Source organism: Typopeltis vanoorti, chromosome 12 (genome assembly GCF_054136105.1).
Source record: "Typopeltis vanoorti isolate ZY-2024b chromosome 12, IOZ_Tvanoo_1.0, whole genome shotgun sequence".
NCBI lineage: Eukaryota > Metazoa > Arthropoda > Arachnida > Uropygi > Thelyphonidae > Typopeltis > Typopeltis vanoorti.
The window spans coordinates 55,206,725-55,226,540 of record NC_143560.1 but is presented as its reverse complement, the minus strand read 5'-3'; the positions used below and the strand labels follow the sequence as shown (position 1 = coordinate 55,226,540).

At 36.2% G+C, this 19,816-nt stretch overlaps 1 protein-coding gene across 2 annotated transcripts in view; it reads right to left on the bottom strand.

Moving 5' to 3' along the window:
* Positions 1 to 19,816, bottom strand: part of LOC150100800 (amine oxidase [flavin-containing]-like) — a 132,788-nt gene that overhangs the window by 1,545 nt on the left and 111,427 nt on the right. For both annotated transcript variants that reach the window (XM_090401527.1, XM_090401528.1), the window contains exons 13-14: positions 15,398 to 15,509; positions 11,547 to 11,609 (exon numbers count right to left, since the gene is read on the bottom strand). In XM_090401527.1, coding sequence (XP_090257653.1) covers positions 11,547 to 11,609; positions 15,398 to 15,509 — 175 coding nt within the window. The remainder of the gene's footprint in view (positions 1 to 11,546; positions 11,610 to 15,397; positions 15,510 to 19,816) is intronic.

The following is a 19,816-nucleotide window of genomic DNA, read 5'->3' as shown; positions in this document are numbered from 1 at the left end:
TTTGCTAATCTTTCCTCGCCCAGTCTGTTTAAGTGACCATACCACCTGAGATTAGCTCTACTAATGCATTCCTGAATGCTGACAATGTCGAGTTCTTTCCTAATATCCTCATTTTTAATACGATATTGCCATTCATGCATCTGTTCATGCCTCTAATCTTTCTCAGGACTCTCATATCTGCGGTCTCTAGTAAAGTGTTTTACTTCTGATCCAGCTCTCAGATCCATAAGTTAAAACTGGTTTGAACACTGTCTTGTATACAGCTAATTTAGTGTTCCAACAAATTTCTCTCTTATTCCATATGAATTTATTCAATTGACTTCCTACCATACCAGCTTTGTTGATTCTGTTGTCTATTTCCATATTTAATTTGCCATCTTCACCAAAAAATCATGCCTAAGTAGCTGAAATGTTTTACACATTTCATTTGTTTCACAGATTCCCCGTTCACAATGCGGTTGACATTTTCAACAATTCTGCCTATTTTCATTGTCTTTTTATTGCTGACCTTCATACCATATCTATTACAACAGCTATTCAATTTAGTCAGGGAATCTTGCAGACTTCTAGCGGATTTATTTAGAAGTATAACATCGTCCGCATAAAGCAAAGAGCTGACATTAACATCTCCAAGTTTGATATCATGTTTAATACCACTTTCCTTCATAATGTGATCCATATAGATAATGAATAACAGAAGGGATAATGCACATCCTTGTCTGACACCAGATTTAACATTAAACCATCTTCCTGTACTTCTTTCAATTCTAACTGCTGACTTACAACTCAAATAAAGACTAAATATTGCTTAATATAATGCCCCATTGACACCATATAACTGTAGTGTATTGAATAGCTTCTCTCTGAGCACCTTGTTATATGCCTTTTCCAGATTGACAAAACTTAAATACAGATCGTTGTTATATTCCCATGATTTCTCAACTATTTGTCGTAAAGTGAAGATCTGATCCTGACAGCCTCTATTTGGCCTGAATCCAGCTTGTTCTTCACCAAGCTTTTCTTCCACAATTTTTCTCAAATATACTTGCATAAATCTTACCAGGAACGCTCAATAAGGAAATACCTCTGTAATTCTCATATTCAGTTTTATTTCCATTTTTATATATGGGTGCTATGAGAGCTCTACTCCAATCATCTGGAATTCGTCCCTCTGTTCACTCTCTGAACTATGCAGTGCAGCCACTGTAAGACTTTTATACCACCATTCTTCAGCATTATAGGTTGAATATCATCTACTCCTGCTGCTTTTCCACATTTTAAGCCTTTGATGGATTTTTCTATTTCAAGTATGGATATGTATTCCTGACTGTATGCCTGTTGAGTGTTTTTTGCCACTGTGCTATACTGCTTGTTTCATTTAGCAATTTTTTGAAGTAATTATTACTCTATACTTCAAGGATATTTTTTTCTCCCGTTTTCATGTCACCTTTATCATCTTTAACTCCTTTCCTTCATTTCTAAGCTTCTTCAACAACCTCAAAAAAATTTGCCACCTTCTTGATATTTATTTTCTATGTTCTTGCCAAAGTCCTCCCATGACTTTTGTTTAGCTAATTTTATAGTGTTTAGCTTTCTTACGTCTCTCAATGTATTCTCTAAGAGCACAAGCTGACTTATTTGCCAGGAACTTTTGTCATGATATGCTTTCTTCTTTTCCTTCACTGTCTCTTTAACTTCCTGTTCCACCATGGAGTTCTGAATTTTCTATCCTTGCAGACAACCTCGCCACATGCCTCTGTGGCTGAATTAATCAGAGTTTTCTTCAAGGCTTGCCACTGAATCCCCAAAATTTGTTTCCTGTTTTCAAACTCTTTCATTTTTTATTCAATAATCTTTGTGTATTTTAGTCTACAGTTCACATCTGAGAGCTGCTCAACTTTTATTCGCTTTAAAACTTTCCTACATGTTATTCTTTTCAATATGTAATTCAATTTTATCCTGCTCAAAACTAAATAGTGATCACTTCTAATTTCAAATCCTCTGTACACCGGTGTGCTGCACCAGGGAGAAAACATCACTATCAACAATATCATAGTCAATGAGACATTTGTTATTCCTGGCCACTTCTTTCCATGTGAATTTGTTCACATTTTTTTGTTGGAACATGGTGTTAGTAATAACCATGTCCTGAGCAGAAAATCTAACAAATATTTACCATTATTCTTAGCTTTGCTCTTTTCTCCAAATTTTCCTAAAATATTTTTGTATATCTGACAATCATTTCCTACTCTGCATTTAGATCCCCAACAGGGACCAACTTTTCCTTTTTTGTTGTGTCAGTTGCTTTCTCTAAAGCTTCAAAAAATTCCTCCACTTCTACCTTAGTAGAACCTTCTGTGGGACCATAGGCACAAATAAGTCTCATTGTGCAGTTCCCCATTCTGATATTTGTCCACATCACTCTACTTGAGACTACCTGCCATTCAAGAAGATTGGCCTCATATTTAGTATTGAATACTATGGCTATTCCTTCTTTTCCTTGATTGTCATTGCCTACACATAACATTTTGTATTTATTGCTCAGAAAGATCTCACCAGTTTTTGTCTTTTTTGTTTCAGTCATCCCCCTATTATGTCGATCTGGTACTTATCTAATTCCTCAGCTAGCTCCATTTCTTTGCCATTCAGGCTTCTTATGTTGATAGTACCGATCTTTAACTCTGGTGATGTTGAGTTGGGGTGTGTTTTCAGATTTATTCCAATAGCTGACTTTTCGCTGTTTGCCCTGGTTCCCTGGTGAAAACAACAGAGGCCTTGTTTAACCGGGTGACGCCCCAGCAGGCATGAAACTTTGTCATGTTGTACCATCATTTTGTATTTTGGTTTAAGCCAATAAGATTACAATTTAGTTGGCTAAATCCCAAATTGCCAGCCCATCCTTGTTCGTTGAGTATCCAGGTAGATACCCAATAGGGTATCTACCGGGATACCCTTCTCGTGGTGCATCACAAGAAGGTGAGGATTGTACATTAGATCAGAAGCCCTGGTCAGTTCTCTGCATTCCTTTAAAGGCTATGTGGAGGTCTCTCTCAGTTATACAGCTCTGACCCTTAAGCACTCCTTAAGTAATTCTTCGAACCTTATGTAATTCTTTAAGTATTACTTAATAAACTAAGTATTAAAAAACTGGAGGAAAACTCATGTTAATAACTTTATTAGCATAGAATTTTCACCTAAGTAACATAGACATTATCAGTACATGATGTACGATGATGCCTGTGATGCTTAGGTGAAAATTCTATGCTTATAAAGAGTATTTATGTGAGCTTTCCTTCAGTTTTATAATTCTTTTCAATATGCCAACTCATGGTATTTCATTATTGAAACAAATAAACAAAGTATTGCTGTATTCACTGTGTTTTGCATAAGAATTATCAGGTGTGTTGCAAATATGTTGGATATTTGTGATGTACAGGAAATTATTTCCGCTAGAAAGAAATAAACTGTACTATTAATTCAGTACTCAGACTAAAAGCAAAGTATACTCTGTAAACAGGATTTACAGAAGTTTCAAATACTTTTCTTTCAGCAAGTGCTCTTAATTTATTTAATGCCTAGGTTCTCAAAACATATACGTTTTATATAATAATGTTATTACAAGTCACTTTCCTTTAACAAAGGAAAGTAGAGAGAATAATAGTTGCTTACTATATTTTGTTTAAATATGCAGCTGAGCATATTGATACACATAATGCTTCAATTTTTGGTTTAGTTCCTTAATGCTTAAAGGAGACAGATATAATTTTAAGAATTATATTAATTATGCCTAATGTTTCATTATATTCATCATCATCATGTTGATAACATTAACATCAGGAGGTAAGAGCTGAATCATACTTAAACTGTGACCCTAAGAATAGCATGATCAATTCTGATACCTTGTGTTAATAAATTGGAGAGGAAAAAATTACAAAGATCAACCGAATAAAAAAAATTAAAATAATAATTAATGTAAAATAAATGATTTGGGTTGCAGCAGCAAAGTTCTAATTTCATGTAAATAGCTTTAACACTGTAATATCATGCCAAAAGTAGTATAAGCATTGAAAACCTACCTGGTATCTTTACATTTATTATTTCAGTTATGATAAAAAATAAAAAAAAAAGAAGGTAACAAAGCCTACAGTACTAGAATTTTCGTTATTCAGAAAGTCAGTTCTCAGAGAAGAAATTAATGCTGGCTTGAAGGAAAGTTTATGATCAGAGTCCTAGTTGAAAGATAATTTGGAAATTGGTTATTATTCATTCTAGCACACTACTATTTATTACCTTCTCTTGGATTGAACAAGCTAAATCCAAGAGAAGGTAGTGATTAGTGGTGGATTACCATTTTCATATTCATTCCCATATGCTCCAATTTATATAAAAGAGCTTTTTTTTTTTTTTTTTTAAACATTGATCCCGTACATGAGAGGTTGAAGAACTTATAGGCAAATCAGTGCCATATGTGGTATGTAGATGAGGACTGAGACAGAAGCTTACTGATGTTTTTTTTTGAAGAGTTGCAGGTTGTAGTTGTTTGGGGATACTTCTTGAGGAAAGCTGTTCCAGAGGACAGAGGTAGATGGAATAAAAGAGAATGAATAGAAGCAGGCTTGATATGTTTTCAGTTGCACAGTAATGGAGTGCTGAGCAGCTGCAGCTCTTTTACAGTATGATGGGGGAAAAAAAGCAGTACTAAATAACTACAATGATATATGTTATGGAGTAAGTGGGTTTATTAACAAAGAAATATATGTTTACACATGATGATACATCAACTATTTGTGGAAATCTTGGTTGAATAAAGCATCAATGATGGTATATTACATGCTCAAAATGGACACCTTGTTTTTCAAGACAGGTTTTGCACCACATGCAGGGCTGGGACATATCGTGTAATTTTATACCAAGGTTTGAAGGCAGGTAATGGTGGAATACCCATTCCTTCAACATACCCCAAACGAAAACATCAATTGATGTGAGATCAGGAGAATGTGAAGGATATGGGAATTCTGTAAACCTTGAAATGAGCCTCCTGGGGAAGAGGTCTGATAAATAGGCTCTAGAACCACATGATGTGCGACTGGTTGTTCCATTCTGTTGGAATACCAAAATGGAGTTTTTTGCACGACACTTACTATACAAATCCTGGGTGAATGGAACCAACACATTCAAGGTCACACTTATACCACCCTCTTAAATGAAGTAGGATCCAATTATGCCATTGCACACCATGAGATGACCTTCTCACTGTGAAAAGGTTTCTCTTGGAAAAATTCAGCTCTCGAGAAATTTGTAGGTTCAGCTGTTTACATGACTGCTTAGATGGAAACGTGCTTTGTCTAAGAACCAGATATTATGGAGGAAGGACAGGTCTTCATAAACATTTCGCAGCATACATACATAGTATTCCTGCTGTGCAGCATTGTTGTTAAACATTGACCCACCTGAATGATGTATGAAATCATTCAGGTGGATCAATGATACAATGATACCGAATTTTGGGATACTGAAGAGAATCCTTAAGGAGGTGGGTGCCTTAAGGCACCCACCTCCTTAAGGATTCTCTTTGGTATCCCAAATTTTTAATTTTTATTATTTTTTTAATTGGTTTATCGATGTACAGAGTAGAAACCTGGAGCCTAACAGATCAAGATGCAAAACAGTTGTAAATCTCTAAAAATAAAATCCACAGAAAAGTCTATGGATGTGTCAGAGATAACACAACAGGAGAATGGAGAAAAAAGACAACCAAGAACGATATTAGCTCTATAGATTGTAACTTTTAGTTGATGAGATTCAAGTAAGCAGATTGAGAAGGCTTGAACATATGGAAAGAATGTGTGAGGAGAGAATGGGTAAGCAGGTGTTCGGGGTGGGGCCTGGTGGGGACAGCCCTGCTGGGGGGGGTCTTCCTTGGGGTCGCTTTCCATCAGGCTTCACCTTGAATGCTTGTTTACGTACCTACCTACATGCATACCTTTTTTTCACTCCTTTCTGTCTTGGGCTTTTTCATATAAAATGGGAATTCAGAACTGGAATGAAAAGGCTCAAGACAGTGTGGAGTGAAGAAGGTATGTACGTTCTTAAGCTAATTGAACCTCTAAGGTTCAACTAGCTAAAGAAGAATAATTAGATTGATTTACAGAATTTGGTTCAGAGCGTTTAAAAAGAGGGTATGGTGAGTGATGAGTACTGTAATAATGTCTTCTTTTGCCTTACCAGTGGTGGCGTGGCAATAGAGAAAATTGCGGGAATTATTTCACGCCAGACATCGCAGGAAATTGCAGGATTTATTTCACGCCATAGGCTTCAAAGAAAATTGCAAGTAATATTTCATGCAATAGGCATCAACGAAAATTGCGGGTAATATTTCATGCAATAGGCTTAAAAAAAATTGCGTTATAGTAATAATTTCTTTGTGTTGAAAAGTAGTTCATTGCTTTAAACACACTCACACACAAACAAACAGACTGTTGTGTTGCATGTGATATTGGTAATAAACAAACGAACAGCAACACTTAATACACTTGGACATTTTTGCAAAATCATTGTTCTCTAGTATATAAACATATGCTGGCCTGGCTGGCCGAGTGGTTAGTGTATCCGCTCTCCAGCCAAGAGGTTGCGGATTCGAATCCTGCATAGGCATGGATGTTTGTGATTGTCTCCCACCTTCATACGTTCATTCACCAAAGGTATAAATACACTCTCCCAATATGGACTGGATCACCATGGGAGTAGTAGACCCAAACCTCCCACAATGGGAGAGGCTTTCAGCCTGCAGTGGGTAGAAATGTAGGCTGTTCATCATCATCATCCCAAGTTTTACTACAGTTTGGTGTTGACTGCATTTCGGAGATTGTAGCACTTGCTCCAGCACATGCCGGTGATTCTCATTTGTGTTAACAAATGTTTGTAGTTCACCCAAATGTCCTTTGCATTGTGGCAGAACACTCCCAGTATGTTAGAACCTCTCGATTAAGATGATGACACTATTGCTTGGGGACATGCTCACAACGAACAAACTCCTCACAAACATGTCCTAGGCTTTGACCATTTACTCTACTGACTCCGTATAAATGAAGATAATGCCCAACAATAACATCTTTCTACAACTAAATGTAATGGCGCAGACTCTACACATGCTTTTCTATTTGTGTGCATGCAGTCAAATGGCATATCTCACAGTGTGTGTACTGCAGGTATGTCAAAGTTCAGTACTGTATTTTAAAAAAAAAATATTTTTATTATGTGCCATACCGTATTAACAGGTGCAACAGAAAGTGGAGGAATGATGTGCTGTGCATTAAGGGATATTTAGGCAGTTGATGTGGAGTCAACAACCTCTTCATACAAGTAGCCTAGTTGTGAAGATACTTAATGCATAAACTTTGTTTACTTGCACCTTGGGTAAAGGTTAACAACAAGAATATAATTTGTCAAGCTTATAAGAGTATTTATTATTCTAAATACATCCTTTTCTAATCTTTCTGCCCTTCTCATCCCTTTAGGAATAAAATCTGCTTTAACAGGATGAAATACACTAACATAGTGATCATTAACAGGTCTCTCAAGTAATTTGCATTGGTCACCCAATCATCATCTTCATCTGGGAAGATCATTCATCCACAATTATATTTTCTTATACTCACTATGTCCACGCGGTTAGCCTAGTGGCTGTGCGCTTCACAACCATATGCCTGGGGAAGGAGTGTCCTAGGTTCGATTCCCATTGATGACGTGAGAGCTTAAGGATCTTCCTCAGCTATAGCCAAGTTAGCTGGTCTTGGGCATGGACAGCAGGGTTTTTTCCCCAGTTTACCTGGGATTTTTCCTCCCACAAAGCAGGCAAACTGGCCCCGTGAACACATGCTTCGACAGACATGGGATACTACTGGGAATAAAGAGCAACCAACCTTTTCCGCAGGATTATCGGTTACAGAAGCTTAAGTGATAAAATGTGTAGGCCTGCACGAAAGCATAACATATACGATGATACTCACTATACAGTGAAAGAACTCCTTGAGATTTTCCTGGTATCATAATAATGCTAGTCTCCTCTGATATTCTAATTTTTCCTTTCTTATTATACCAGTCACTTTTCTTGATTGAGCCTTATATTCCTCATGTAGTTGCTCTTTATCTCACTCTTTATACTTTTCTGAATCATTCATCTGCAATCACTGTGGGATTTCCCTAGTCATCCATTTTAGTCCAAATCTCTTTATTTCCTTGTTTGTATGGTTTGCCATTGCTGCTAACAGTTGTTTCTAAACTATTCCAAATACTAAATATTAATATTCTAAATACTCTTATACTCTTGAAAAATTACATTCTTGTTGTTAACCTTTACCTAAATGCAAACATGTTTGTTTATCTTCCTTATTTGAGGTATGTAGTTTGCCACTGCTGCTGACAGTTATTTCTTAATTAGCTCCATGCACTACTGACCCCTCTCTCTTCCTTCAAGTCCTTTCTTAGTACTGACTCAAGGTGATTTCTAGTCTGCTATAATCACCTGCCTTATGATTCCACATAAATTCCTTTCTCCATGATACCTCTGCATGCCTATTCATTCCCAAGGTCAAGACTACATGGTCACGAGAGTGACCATGTAGTACTGCCTTTGGGAACAGCAGTGCTAAAGTGTGCTGGATAATGGATGAAAAAATGTGCAACAGGTAATATCAGTGGATTTAATATTATATAGTGTGAATGAGGAAGATGTAGCAGTTCTGATACATCTTCTGACTGTGGTGAGGAAAGTGAAATAAGGTGCTTGAAGAAAGAAATAGAGGTGTTGAGAAAGGAAGCAGAAGGTATAAAACTGAATTGAGGAAGATAACAGAGAGAGATTAGGAGATCAAGACAAGATTAATGGATGCAAGGAGAACAAGAGTAAGAAATGAAAGTCATGAAAATGAGAAAGTAAGGGAGAGAATGGAAGGGAAAGAAATCTAGAGAATAAAAGAATAAGAAGGAGAGAGAGATGAGTGGAAGGTAGGATAAAGGAGGAGAAAAAGGAGGGAAAATGTGAGAGGACAGTAATTGAAGAATGCTGTGAGAAGTGTAATGTATGAAGATTTGATGATTTGTGACATACTGAGTGGAATGTTGGGGGGGGGGGGCGTTTGTCATAGTCTTATCTACATTCTGAGCTGGCTTTGAAATGAAGTCAAAATATGAATGAGATGGTGATGATTAATACAAATGACCTGAGAGACAGGTGAAGCAAGTGGCAAAAGATTTGATATCGATGTTAGCAATTATACAGCAGAAAAGTATGAGAGAAGATAATAAATGTGTTGTCCAGGTATGATAATATGTAATTGCAAAGAGTGATGATAATGAATGAATGACATGATAGCATGAATGTATAGGAGGAGAGGTCTTGAATATGTGGATGCTTGGAGTGCATTTGATGACTGAAGAGGGATTTATATATATATATATATATATATATATGTATCTTGTGTGTGTAATCAGAATTAAAGTATCCCTGTGTAAGGTCTTGTGGAGCACCACCCAGTGATCAAATGCAATGAAACTTTGCATTTGCAGGAATACATTGTGTGTTATACGGAAGCAACATCTAAGGGGGGGGGGGGTGTGAGTAGTTCCAAAACTCACCACCAGGGCATTGTAAACACTAAACGCATGGAATTTGCATATCAAGCAACTTGACAGGTACTAGGAGAGTTTAAAAATATGGACACATGATTTTTCCCTTCATTCTAGTTGTTAATACCACAATACTGTTGCTGCACTTCATGAATTTTGTCATCTGAACAAATGTTGAAATGATATCCAATATCATGTATTCTGTGACGAATGATTAGGAAGAAACTGGATTGTTGGGAGTTAGACTGGCAGGGGTTGCAAACCAGTCAGTTCACAACAAGTGACTGAAGTTGCTACTGCCATTGTGGAGCAAGCCATAAATAACAGTAGTGGTTCCTGCAGTGCATGTGCTACATCAAGACACATAAATGTGCCTTACGAAACTGTCTGGAAAATTCTACAGAAGATTCTGCATTTTTACCCATTCAAGATAACACTGACTCAGGAATTGCATCCTGACATTTGCTTTAACATTCCTTGCTCAAGTGGAGTTGGACACTACATGACGTGAATGATTTTGTGGAGAGAGATTAGGCTCACTTTCGCCTGAACAAGAGCTTCCATAGCTCAGTCAGTATAGATGAAGCCCTTTGGTCAGAAAGACCCGGGTTCAATTCCCATTCATGACATGAGGAACCTTTATCTGGTCTCTTTTGACTAAAGGTGAGTTAGCTGGTCTCATATGGAGGTAGAGGGTTTTCCTCCCAGAAACTCAGGTTTTTCTTCCCTTAGAACAGGCAAACTCAGCCAGGAGAACACATGCAATTGACAGACAAAAAATACATTATAACCAACAGATTCGTGTCGGTTTCATAAGATAGTGCTGTACTATCCCATATGAGACTCACGGCTGCTGTATCATCATAAGCTAAATAATTAATTTTTGCCTGAATGGAGCTGTGAATACCCATAATTTCTGGGTATGGGTTATGCAGTTAAAACCTACATGCAATCCAACAAATTCCTTTGTATTCACCCAAAGTTACTGTCTGGTGTAGGATTACAGCTTTGTTTATTATTAGATCATCTTTCTTTGAGGACATTCACTAATCGGATCCTGTGACTGTTCAATTACTGCTGGGAAGTATTGAGGTATGATAAATAATTTTGTTGTGCCACAGCTACAACAGCACCTGTGCATGGATTCAGTCATTTTCGTGCAGGATGAGGCCCTCTCCATACAGGAGATTCTTTGAGAACATTTCATGGAAGCCAGAATGATCAAAGTGTTTCCCACTGCATGGCTGCCTCATTCATCTGATCTGACATCCCCCCCCCCCCCGTAACTTCTGACTCTGGGAATTCCTCAAAGACAGGGTTTATTGGGATCATCCTGATAACTTGCTAGCAATGAAAGACAGCATATGCACAATATCAGACTTGTAACAGATCTGTGACAATTTTTTAAATTGTCACAAATCTCCAAAAAATTTTCCAATATACATGTAATTATTAAAAAAAAAAAAAAATGCATGTAAGTGGAACCACAAAATTCAAACCCACATTCTTCATGGGTCAACTTTGATATGTTTCAATAAATGTATGTACTCTTTAAACATAAAAACTGTCACTGTCACCTGTGAAGTTTCCTTGTTACTTTCAATAAACTTTTAAAGTTAACTTGGACTATTTATTCAAAAAACTAAATCCATTTCATTCTACCATTCTTTTCAGTTCTGAATGTGATTTCATACTAAAAACACAGCTTTTCTGCCTGCCATTAGAGATAAATATGTATCTGTAAATTGGACATACTGTAGGCTTCAAACTGTGCATGAATATTTAAAAATCATGATATATCATACTTGAATTTAATTATCTCACATATTATGTTATGTCTCTCTTTTTTAAAGTTTGTAAGAAGATGTTCTCATATAAGAAAGTTTGTGCATCCATGTCCTATGTTTTGAATTACTTACTTCACACTCTTTTTCATTCAGTAGAATGGCAGATTCAGGAATCAGTCCCAATTCATGCATTATCTGTAAGTGAACAAATTCTGTTATAAAATTTAAAAGGTTCAAAAATACATATTCATTATTTTGTCTAAACGAGTACAGATTTTATAGAGCTTATGAAGTAGCAACAGCCGTCATTAAATACTAGACAACTATAATGATTATCTGCATGACACATTTTGACATACTACAGTAATCATTTTAATTGATAATACAGTATCACAGTTAACAGCACAAAAACAACTGGTTACTTCTTATCACCTGGAGGAAATGAGTTGATAGTATTGCTGCTTTGGCAAGAAACAGGCAGTGGATTCAAATCTCAATCTGGCATGGTTGTTTGTGAAAGCCTTTAAGTAGTAACCGTTTTTCAATGTTCAGTATATACTTTCTTATTTGGAGGTTCTGAGCTTGAAAAAAAAAATAATAAGACTGGTCTATAGAGCTATGTCCTCAGATTACCTGTTATTCCACTCACAGTACTAATATATTAGTTTCCAACTTTCATGGGTAGGATTATCATAAGAAAACATTATGATAATCCTCTTATTATTAATATTAATTTGGCAAAATTCCCTCACTGATTTAAATTCTTTATCACACCTCTTTTCTGCCTATAATTTTCTCACATTTCAACCCTCCCTCCTCATAAACAACATTCCAAAGCCCTAATATTGCTTTAGTAACTTATATATATGTCCTATCTTTGAAGTTTCCAGTGAAAACTAGGTGATAAATTTGCAACACACTTCGGATTTGGTTTAATCAAGTCTTTGTATACACAGGGGTGGTTCGTGCATAGGCACAGCGGAACTGCAGCACCCCCCCAATTTTTCTCGATATATAAATATATTTATTAATTTATTTATATTTGCTTGTAATATTTAATTTTATCATCAACAATCCTATACAATTCTCTTATTTTGTATAAAAAATAATAAAAATCCATCTTGTAGCACTTAGGAGGGCGAAGGACACTAGCAGCACTGTGTTTACCACAGTGTCATATTGCTATGCGTGCAAGCATATGCACGTCATAGTGAGATGCGAGCTATTAGCATAATGCACCACTGTCCATCACGCACTGTTGTTTATATGCAGTTTGCGCCAGTAGTAGAGTGTTCGTAGTGCTTATCGTGTTTACTCCATCTCTTTAAATATTTGGATATTACAATTAAAGGCATAACATTTGTTACAGTTTTTATTTTAGAACATTATTAGAGTTATTGACAATTATGACCTCAGAATTTTTAAGTAATTTTGAATTATACTAAACTATAATTTTATCGATAATAAATAATATTTTTTCATGAAATAAATCAAGAATATATTTTATTTTTAAGTAATTTTGAATTATACCAAACTGTATAATTTTATCGATAATAAACAATATTTTTTCATATTTAATTTTTTTAATTTTTAATTTTGATATTTTATCCAAACATGTATACACTGTACTTACCGGCATAAAAGACGCACCCCTTTTCTGTATGCATTTTTTAGGAAAAAAAAAGATTTTTTAGATCCTCTTCTTGATTCTGCCAAGTGCTTATCATTTTCTCAATTGTGGTAGCCTGAAATGCAGCCCTGTTTCCGTGTTCTTTAGCATATGCAATCACACGTAGCTTGTATGCAATATTGTAGCAATGTCGATGTTTTTCAGCCATAATTTGCCAAGAAATTTAGAGAAATTTAACAGAAACAAGAAACTTATCACCGTTCACAACAACTGCGACAACAATTAGAAAGTTTAAACGAACAGGAACACAGCTGTGATCGTCGATGACAGCGCATGTGCATTCACTGAAACCTACGTAACTGGAATGCTCTCACACACTGCAAGGAAGCAAGAAAGAAATCACGTAACTCAGAATAGAGAAAATTTCCAGAAATGAAAGTAATAAAAAACCGAGTATCGGCAGGCATATAAGACGCACCCTGTTTTTTAGACCTATTTTCAAAGAAAAAAGTGTGTCGTATACACCGGCAAATACGGTATATTTCGAAAGTTGCAGCACCCACCACGATTTCAAGCCACGATCTGCCACTGTGTGTACATACACCTTCTAATTTCTATCTGTCAGTGTCCTTCTTATCATAGAAGCAATGTGGTGCACTGTGTGATCTTTTGAAATAGTTGCAGTCCAATCCATTTCCACAAGCTAAAATTCTATTTAAATCTTTTTGAAGATGTGACATAGCCTTCATTCCTTTTAACTTCCCCCAATTTTACCTTCCTATAAAGGAGCATATCCTCCACATACACTACTTGCTAGTAATTGCTCAGACAACCAGTTTCCTATCTGGCTGACTAACCTATTATTCATCCTCATTTCTAAATGAACACCAATTTGCTATGCAACATGATATTGTGTATGCAACATGGCATTGTGCAGTTCAAAAACATTGTCCTCATTCATAACATCTCTCACTTTTTCATATCTGATGAGCTATTTTTCCACCTTTGCAATATGCCTTCTGAACTTCAATTCCTTGTCCAATCCACCATTACCTCCCAAATCGCTGGCATCATTTAATGAGCACAAAATGAGTAACTGAGGGATAATTACTTTCAATGATATATGCTGGAGGAAGTGCAAGAATTAAGAATGTTGCTTATCATGTTAATATAATGATGAAGGCAGAAATGAAATGGATACATTCTTCCAGTAAGAGAAATTGACATGTGAAAGTTTGTTAGGAAGGGATGTACAATAAATGAAAGGTGATGACAAAGCAAAGAAAATAACCAATTATCGAAAGTTCACTTTGTTAAGGTATATCACCTGGAGGAAACAATATATTATCTAATGCTACAGTAGAAATAGATTTCAAGCCAAGGGGGGGGGGATGTCAAAAATACTGCAAAATCATTACCTCATTATTTAACTTCTAGCAATGTCATAAAGGAGCATATAATGAGAGAGACTATTAGCAGGGTAATAAAAGAGCAGAGAGAAAGAGAGAGAAAAACAAGGTCATCTCATTGCATAAAAGAGGTCCCAAAATGAAGACAATGAATTATACGTGGAGTGGTGGAGAAGTTGGTTAGGACCAGAATCCAAAACTAACTTCTTACTTTATTGTAAAATAAAATAAGAATTGGCTTAGATAAGATAAATAAGTACACCACAACATCAGATCTTGCTAGGACATTTGACAGAATAATGAATGACTTGCTGCATAAACTAAAATAGATAAGCTAGTAATATGAGAGGGTGACTGACTGACAGGAGTTCAAAATCTAAGGGAATGAGAGTAACCAGTGGATGTACTCAGGATTTTCTCCTTTAACTACTCTTAACTGGTATATGAATGACACTGAAAAGGGGAGTATAGCTGTTTGTTAATGATATAAAGTTGAGAAGGGGTGATGAGGAATGACTGATATGGTACCCATCAGGAGGATTTGAACACAGAGGTGCAGAAGAGACTGTAGGTGGATGAAACATCATTTTAATGAAATGATAAAACAAGTGTTCTAGAAATAATAATGGACTGGGAGTTGAAGTTCAGGTATCTCATTGTGATCCCTAAACTCCAGGTACTCAAGGGATTATTGCAACACAATAAAAAAATCACTGAGATAGGACAGAGTAGAGATGTAGTTCCTCTTTTAAAGGCTTTAATACAACTATATATGGACTATAGATTGAATCTCCTAGATTTGATTGCAACAAGGAAATCATCAAAAAAAAATATACAAGAGAAAACTAATCACAGTGTTCCAAACTCAAAATTTCACTGTGGCTCTGTTGGTCTAAATAATACAGCCCTATATTTAACTAATACAAAATGGCTCATTTTCTCACCTCTTGAGCTGCTCGCTCTCCTGCTTGGACAGCACCATTCATGTAACCTGGCCATGAAGTGGCAGTTTCTGTGCCAGCAAAATGAATTCTATGAAATGGCTCCTTCAGAATCCTGAAAAATGGGACATTGAAAAAAATTAAAATGTAACATCCTTCATATTAGCTACTAATGCAGTATTAATGGGCTATAATATATAGTGCCTTCAATCAAATTAATATTGTTTACAATAAATCTGTAGGATATCTGTATTAAAATTCAGATATCCCACAAGTTAAACAAATAAATGAATTGAATTTAAAGTAATAACTTAGTAATATGGCAGTTTATTAAGTAGTTAATTAAACATGTTTCTTTTTGTATGTTGCGAGCAAGATGTTTTGCAATGTTATTACTTTTGGCTGCTAAAGCCTTGCTTAGATGTCAAATAAATGCATTTCAGTTAAATATTATGTAATTTTGTATTGAGCTGTCAATATTTTGTGTTGTTTGTTATCTGGACAAATATTGTTTACAAAATATGTTGTTGTCAATTATGAGGGAAGTGAAAGTTACCACTGTAATTCACATTGCGCGAAAATAATTAAGTGAACCCACCTCACCGCATAAAAGATCGAAAAATGAAGAACTGTTATAAATGCTGGGCCGTTTCATTGTGAAGTTATAATTAAATAAACTTTTCTACACTGTGAAGAAAGAACTTCATCATTTCAAGCTCGGTGATGAAAGCAGTAATAGCAGTACACAATGGTGGACTGAAGTGGAAGTTTATCAGCTGCGTTTACAAGTGTGCAGAGAAGTGAAAAGAATGTTAAGCAATGTTGCTAAGTGTTCAGGAGTAGTAAAGAAACACAGCAGGAGAAAAATTGTGGACTTTCTATGTCTTCGCTATACAAAACATGTTAAAAAAAAAAAAAAAAAGGACCGAACTTCTGCTATAAAGACTTTATTGCTCATTTTACAACATTTTAAGCACTGTCCCCCTTCAAAAGTAGTCCCCTCTACAGGCAGTATCGTTCCCAATGTCTTTTCCATTGTTGGAATGCTTCCTGGAATGCACTTTCTGTGATGGTGCACAGTTCTCTTATCTCATTTTCCTGAATCTCCTCTGTGGTTTGGAAACAACATTCTTTCAAAATGGTTTTAAGTTCGGGAAACAGGAAAAAGTCTGCTGGGGCTAAGTCTAGAGAATAGGGTGGATGGGGCACAATGGATGTCTGATGTTTTCCCATATAACTGCAGATGAAGAGCGACACGCGAGCCAGCACATTGTTGTGGTGCAGCATCCAAGTCTGGTTTTCCCACAATTCAGCCCTCTTCCTGTGCACAGCATCCCTCAAATGTGCTAAAACTTCCTGGTACAACTTCGTTTATCATCTGACCACGTGGTACAAATTCATAATGGACAATGCCTTTCCAATAAAAAAACACCACACAACCAACATCAACTGTTCTGTCCTTTTTAAAATGCTTAAACCACTCATAGCATTGTGTTTGGCTCATACAGTCCTCTCTGTGTGCTTGGTTAAGCAATTGAAATGTCTCTGTAAAATTTTACCAAGTTTGAGCAAAATTTCACACGCACACACACACACACTGTTCTTCAAGCTCTTTCATTGTCACTTTGTCACTAATCCGACAAACAGCTTGTGCACATGCTCACTTCAGCAGATGTAACTTGATGACTAATGCTCATAGCAAAATAGGACAAATGGCAGTCTGTTGTCAAAACCTAGCGGTGCACTCAGTAGTGGCAGCGCACTTTCTGTGCCAGTTGGCATGCTATTTAAAATGTTCAGTCTTTTTTTGAACATGCCTTGTATGAAGATTGAACAGAAATTGGAAGAAAAGTTGGAAATAGACAGACAGGATATACTTATTATATAGAGATAAGTATGAAGTTTATTGTAGTAATTAATCCACATAGAATTTATTTCAGTTAAAACTGAAAGGAACTTTACTGATTTCCAATTCAGAATGGGCCCAGTAAAGTATGTTTTATTTGGAATTCTCAGTGTGCTAAGTGATTTCAAATAGTGGATATGGCCTTGGTTATTATTTCAGAAGCTTTCATATAGAAGACAAATTTGTTCTGAAGTGTTAAAACTGTTGATAAGGCTTTGAGAAGAATGGTGAGACCTTCACATATAGAAGGCAAATTTGTTCTGAAGTGTTAAAACTGTTGATAAAGCTTTGAGAAGAATGGTGAGACTTTCACATAGAAAGTTAATTCATTTTAAAAGGGATGATATGGATGAAGAAGACAAGAAGTCTGACTGATTCCTGTTGCTATCACACAGATAGTAGTTTTTGTGTTATTCTTTCTCCTGTGTGAATTCAAGAAGAAATGATGAGATCACATGCTGTGTACTATATTGATGCAACTAAACTGCAGGAAGATGATGAGGCCAGGGACTTGGGGGGGGGGGGGGTGATTGGTGACAAGGAGTTGAAGTTTAGAAGGCAGAAAAGGTGGCCAAAACAACACATCAAATTACATGGTTGTTGAAGACATTGACAAGCAGGGATATGGAAATCATTGTTCCCTTTATAAGGCATTAATAGGGTCATATTTGGAATGCTGCACACAGATCTGGCTGACTGGATTCCTTGGCAAAGAAGTGGTGGAGAAGATTCAGAAGCGAGTGGCAAAGATTGCAGTGGATCTATGGAATGCTCCCAACGATAGACTGAAGACCCCCCCCCATTCTTAGATAAATATGTATGCTGACATAATATATAATTAATCTATTTCACTAATTATATTAGTGAAAGTTTAGGGTAATTCTTTCTATGAATTTAATATTGGCATATAACCTCGTGAAAATTTCATCACTTGCAATTAATAATTACAATTCAAACAGAACAAAGGAAACAGAAAAATTACTTATGTAAGTAATAATGATCACCACTACCACTCAAAATTTTGATATTGGTATACAAAAATAATTTACATTGTTTTCAGTTAATAATTTTAAAAAATCTTCTAAAATAAAAAACATTACTGATAACTTAGTGTGGTATTATCAAAATAATGCTGATTACTATTATTAGCATCACATCTCCAAGATCAAAAGTCATCACAGGAGGTTCACACTCATGCAAAAATATCATCGAAATGTGTCTTCAACCCATTCACAGGTTCTGCACCCATCATACTCAGGCAGTACAGTTACCAGTTACTTACCATGCAAAGAACCTGCTCCTCACCCTCCTTAACATCTTCCAGGGATAATCTTTAAAGGTACCTGTGGCATGACTATAAATAATAAATTACACAATAACCACAGCAATTAACTTTAATGAAATGAAAGTACAGATATTTCGTACTGAAATATCTGTACTTTCATTTCATTAAAGTTAATTTCCATGGTTATCATGTAATTTATTATTTATCTTCCAGGGATAGTTCTTTGTTGTCCCCTTGTCTCCCTCTACTCTATAAAAAAAATTTCCTCCATATTAATCTGGTAACAACCTCTCACCAACTTGTACATCTCAATCATATCCCTTCTTCTTCTATTCACAAGGCTCTGCAAGCTGCGTTCCTTCAATCTGCCTTCATATCCAATGTTCTATAGATCTGACACCAACTTGGTGAATCTTCTCTAGACTCTCTCTAAGATACCCTCATTTCATTGAAAACCAGAAGACCAGACTATGCACAATAGTCCATATGAAGTCTGATTAAGGCCTTATACAAAGGAACCATGTCAAGGTCCTCCTCATCATTGCAATAATCTTGTGTTCTCACAGTTTTAGCAATGTGAATCCTAAATGTGAAGAGTGTCCCCCCCCATCTCCCAGATCTCTCATCTCTTCCATCTCCCTCATAATTTCCCCATTAATTGTATACCCTGCATCCCACCTTTGCCTATCAAATGTCAAGACCTTATACATTGCAACACTAAACTGACAACTTTTCTCTCTTGCCCAGTCACAGAGTATACTGAGACATTCTCTTATAAGAACACAGTATCTGTTCCTCGTAGTGCATCAGAACTTTGCATCATCTGTGAACAGCTGTATATTTCAAGTTAAGCCTGTCCCAGTATCACTAACACAAATTAACAATAATGGTCTCCAAATCAGACCTCTGTGGCACTCTGCTAGTGATCTTCCTCTTATGGGATACCACTCCCCCATACACAACCTGCTGATAGCAATCTGATAGCCAGTCAGCAGCCATATCGGGGTTTCAAGGCCTTTGAAAATTCCATTATATTCCTGTATATCACTCTCATATCCACAGAATTCATCACCTTGTAATATGTAAGCAGATTGCTAAAACATGACCTCCCCTTAACAAGCCCATGCTAACCATCATAAAGAATGCTACTATTATCTACCCAATTCTGAATCCTAGTCCTCACCATCCTTTCCAACACTTTAACTACAATCCCAGACACACAGATTAGCTT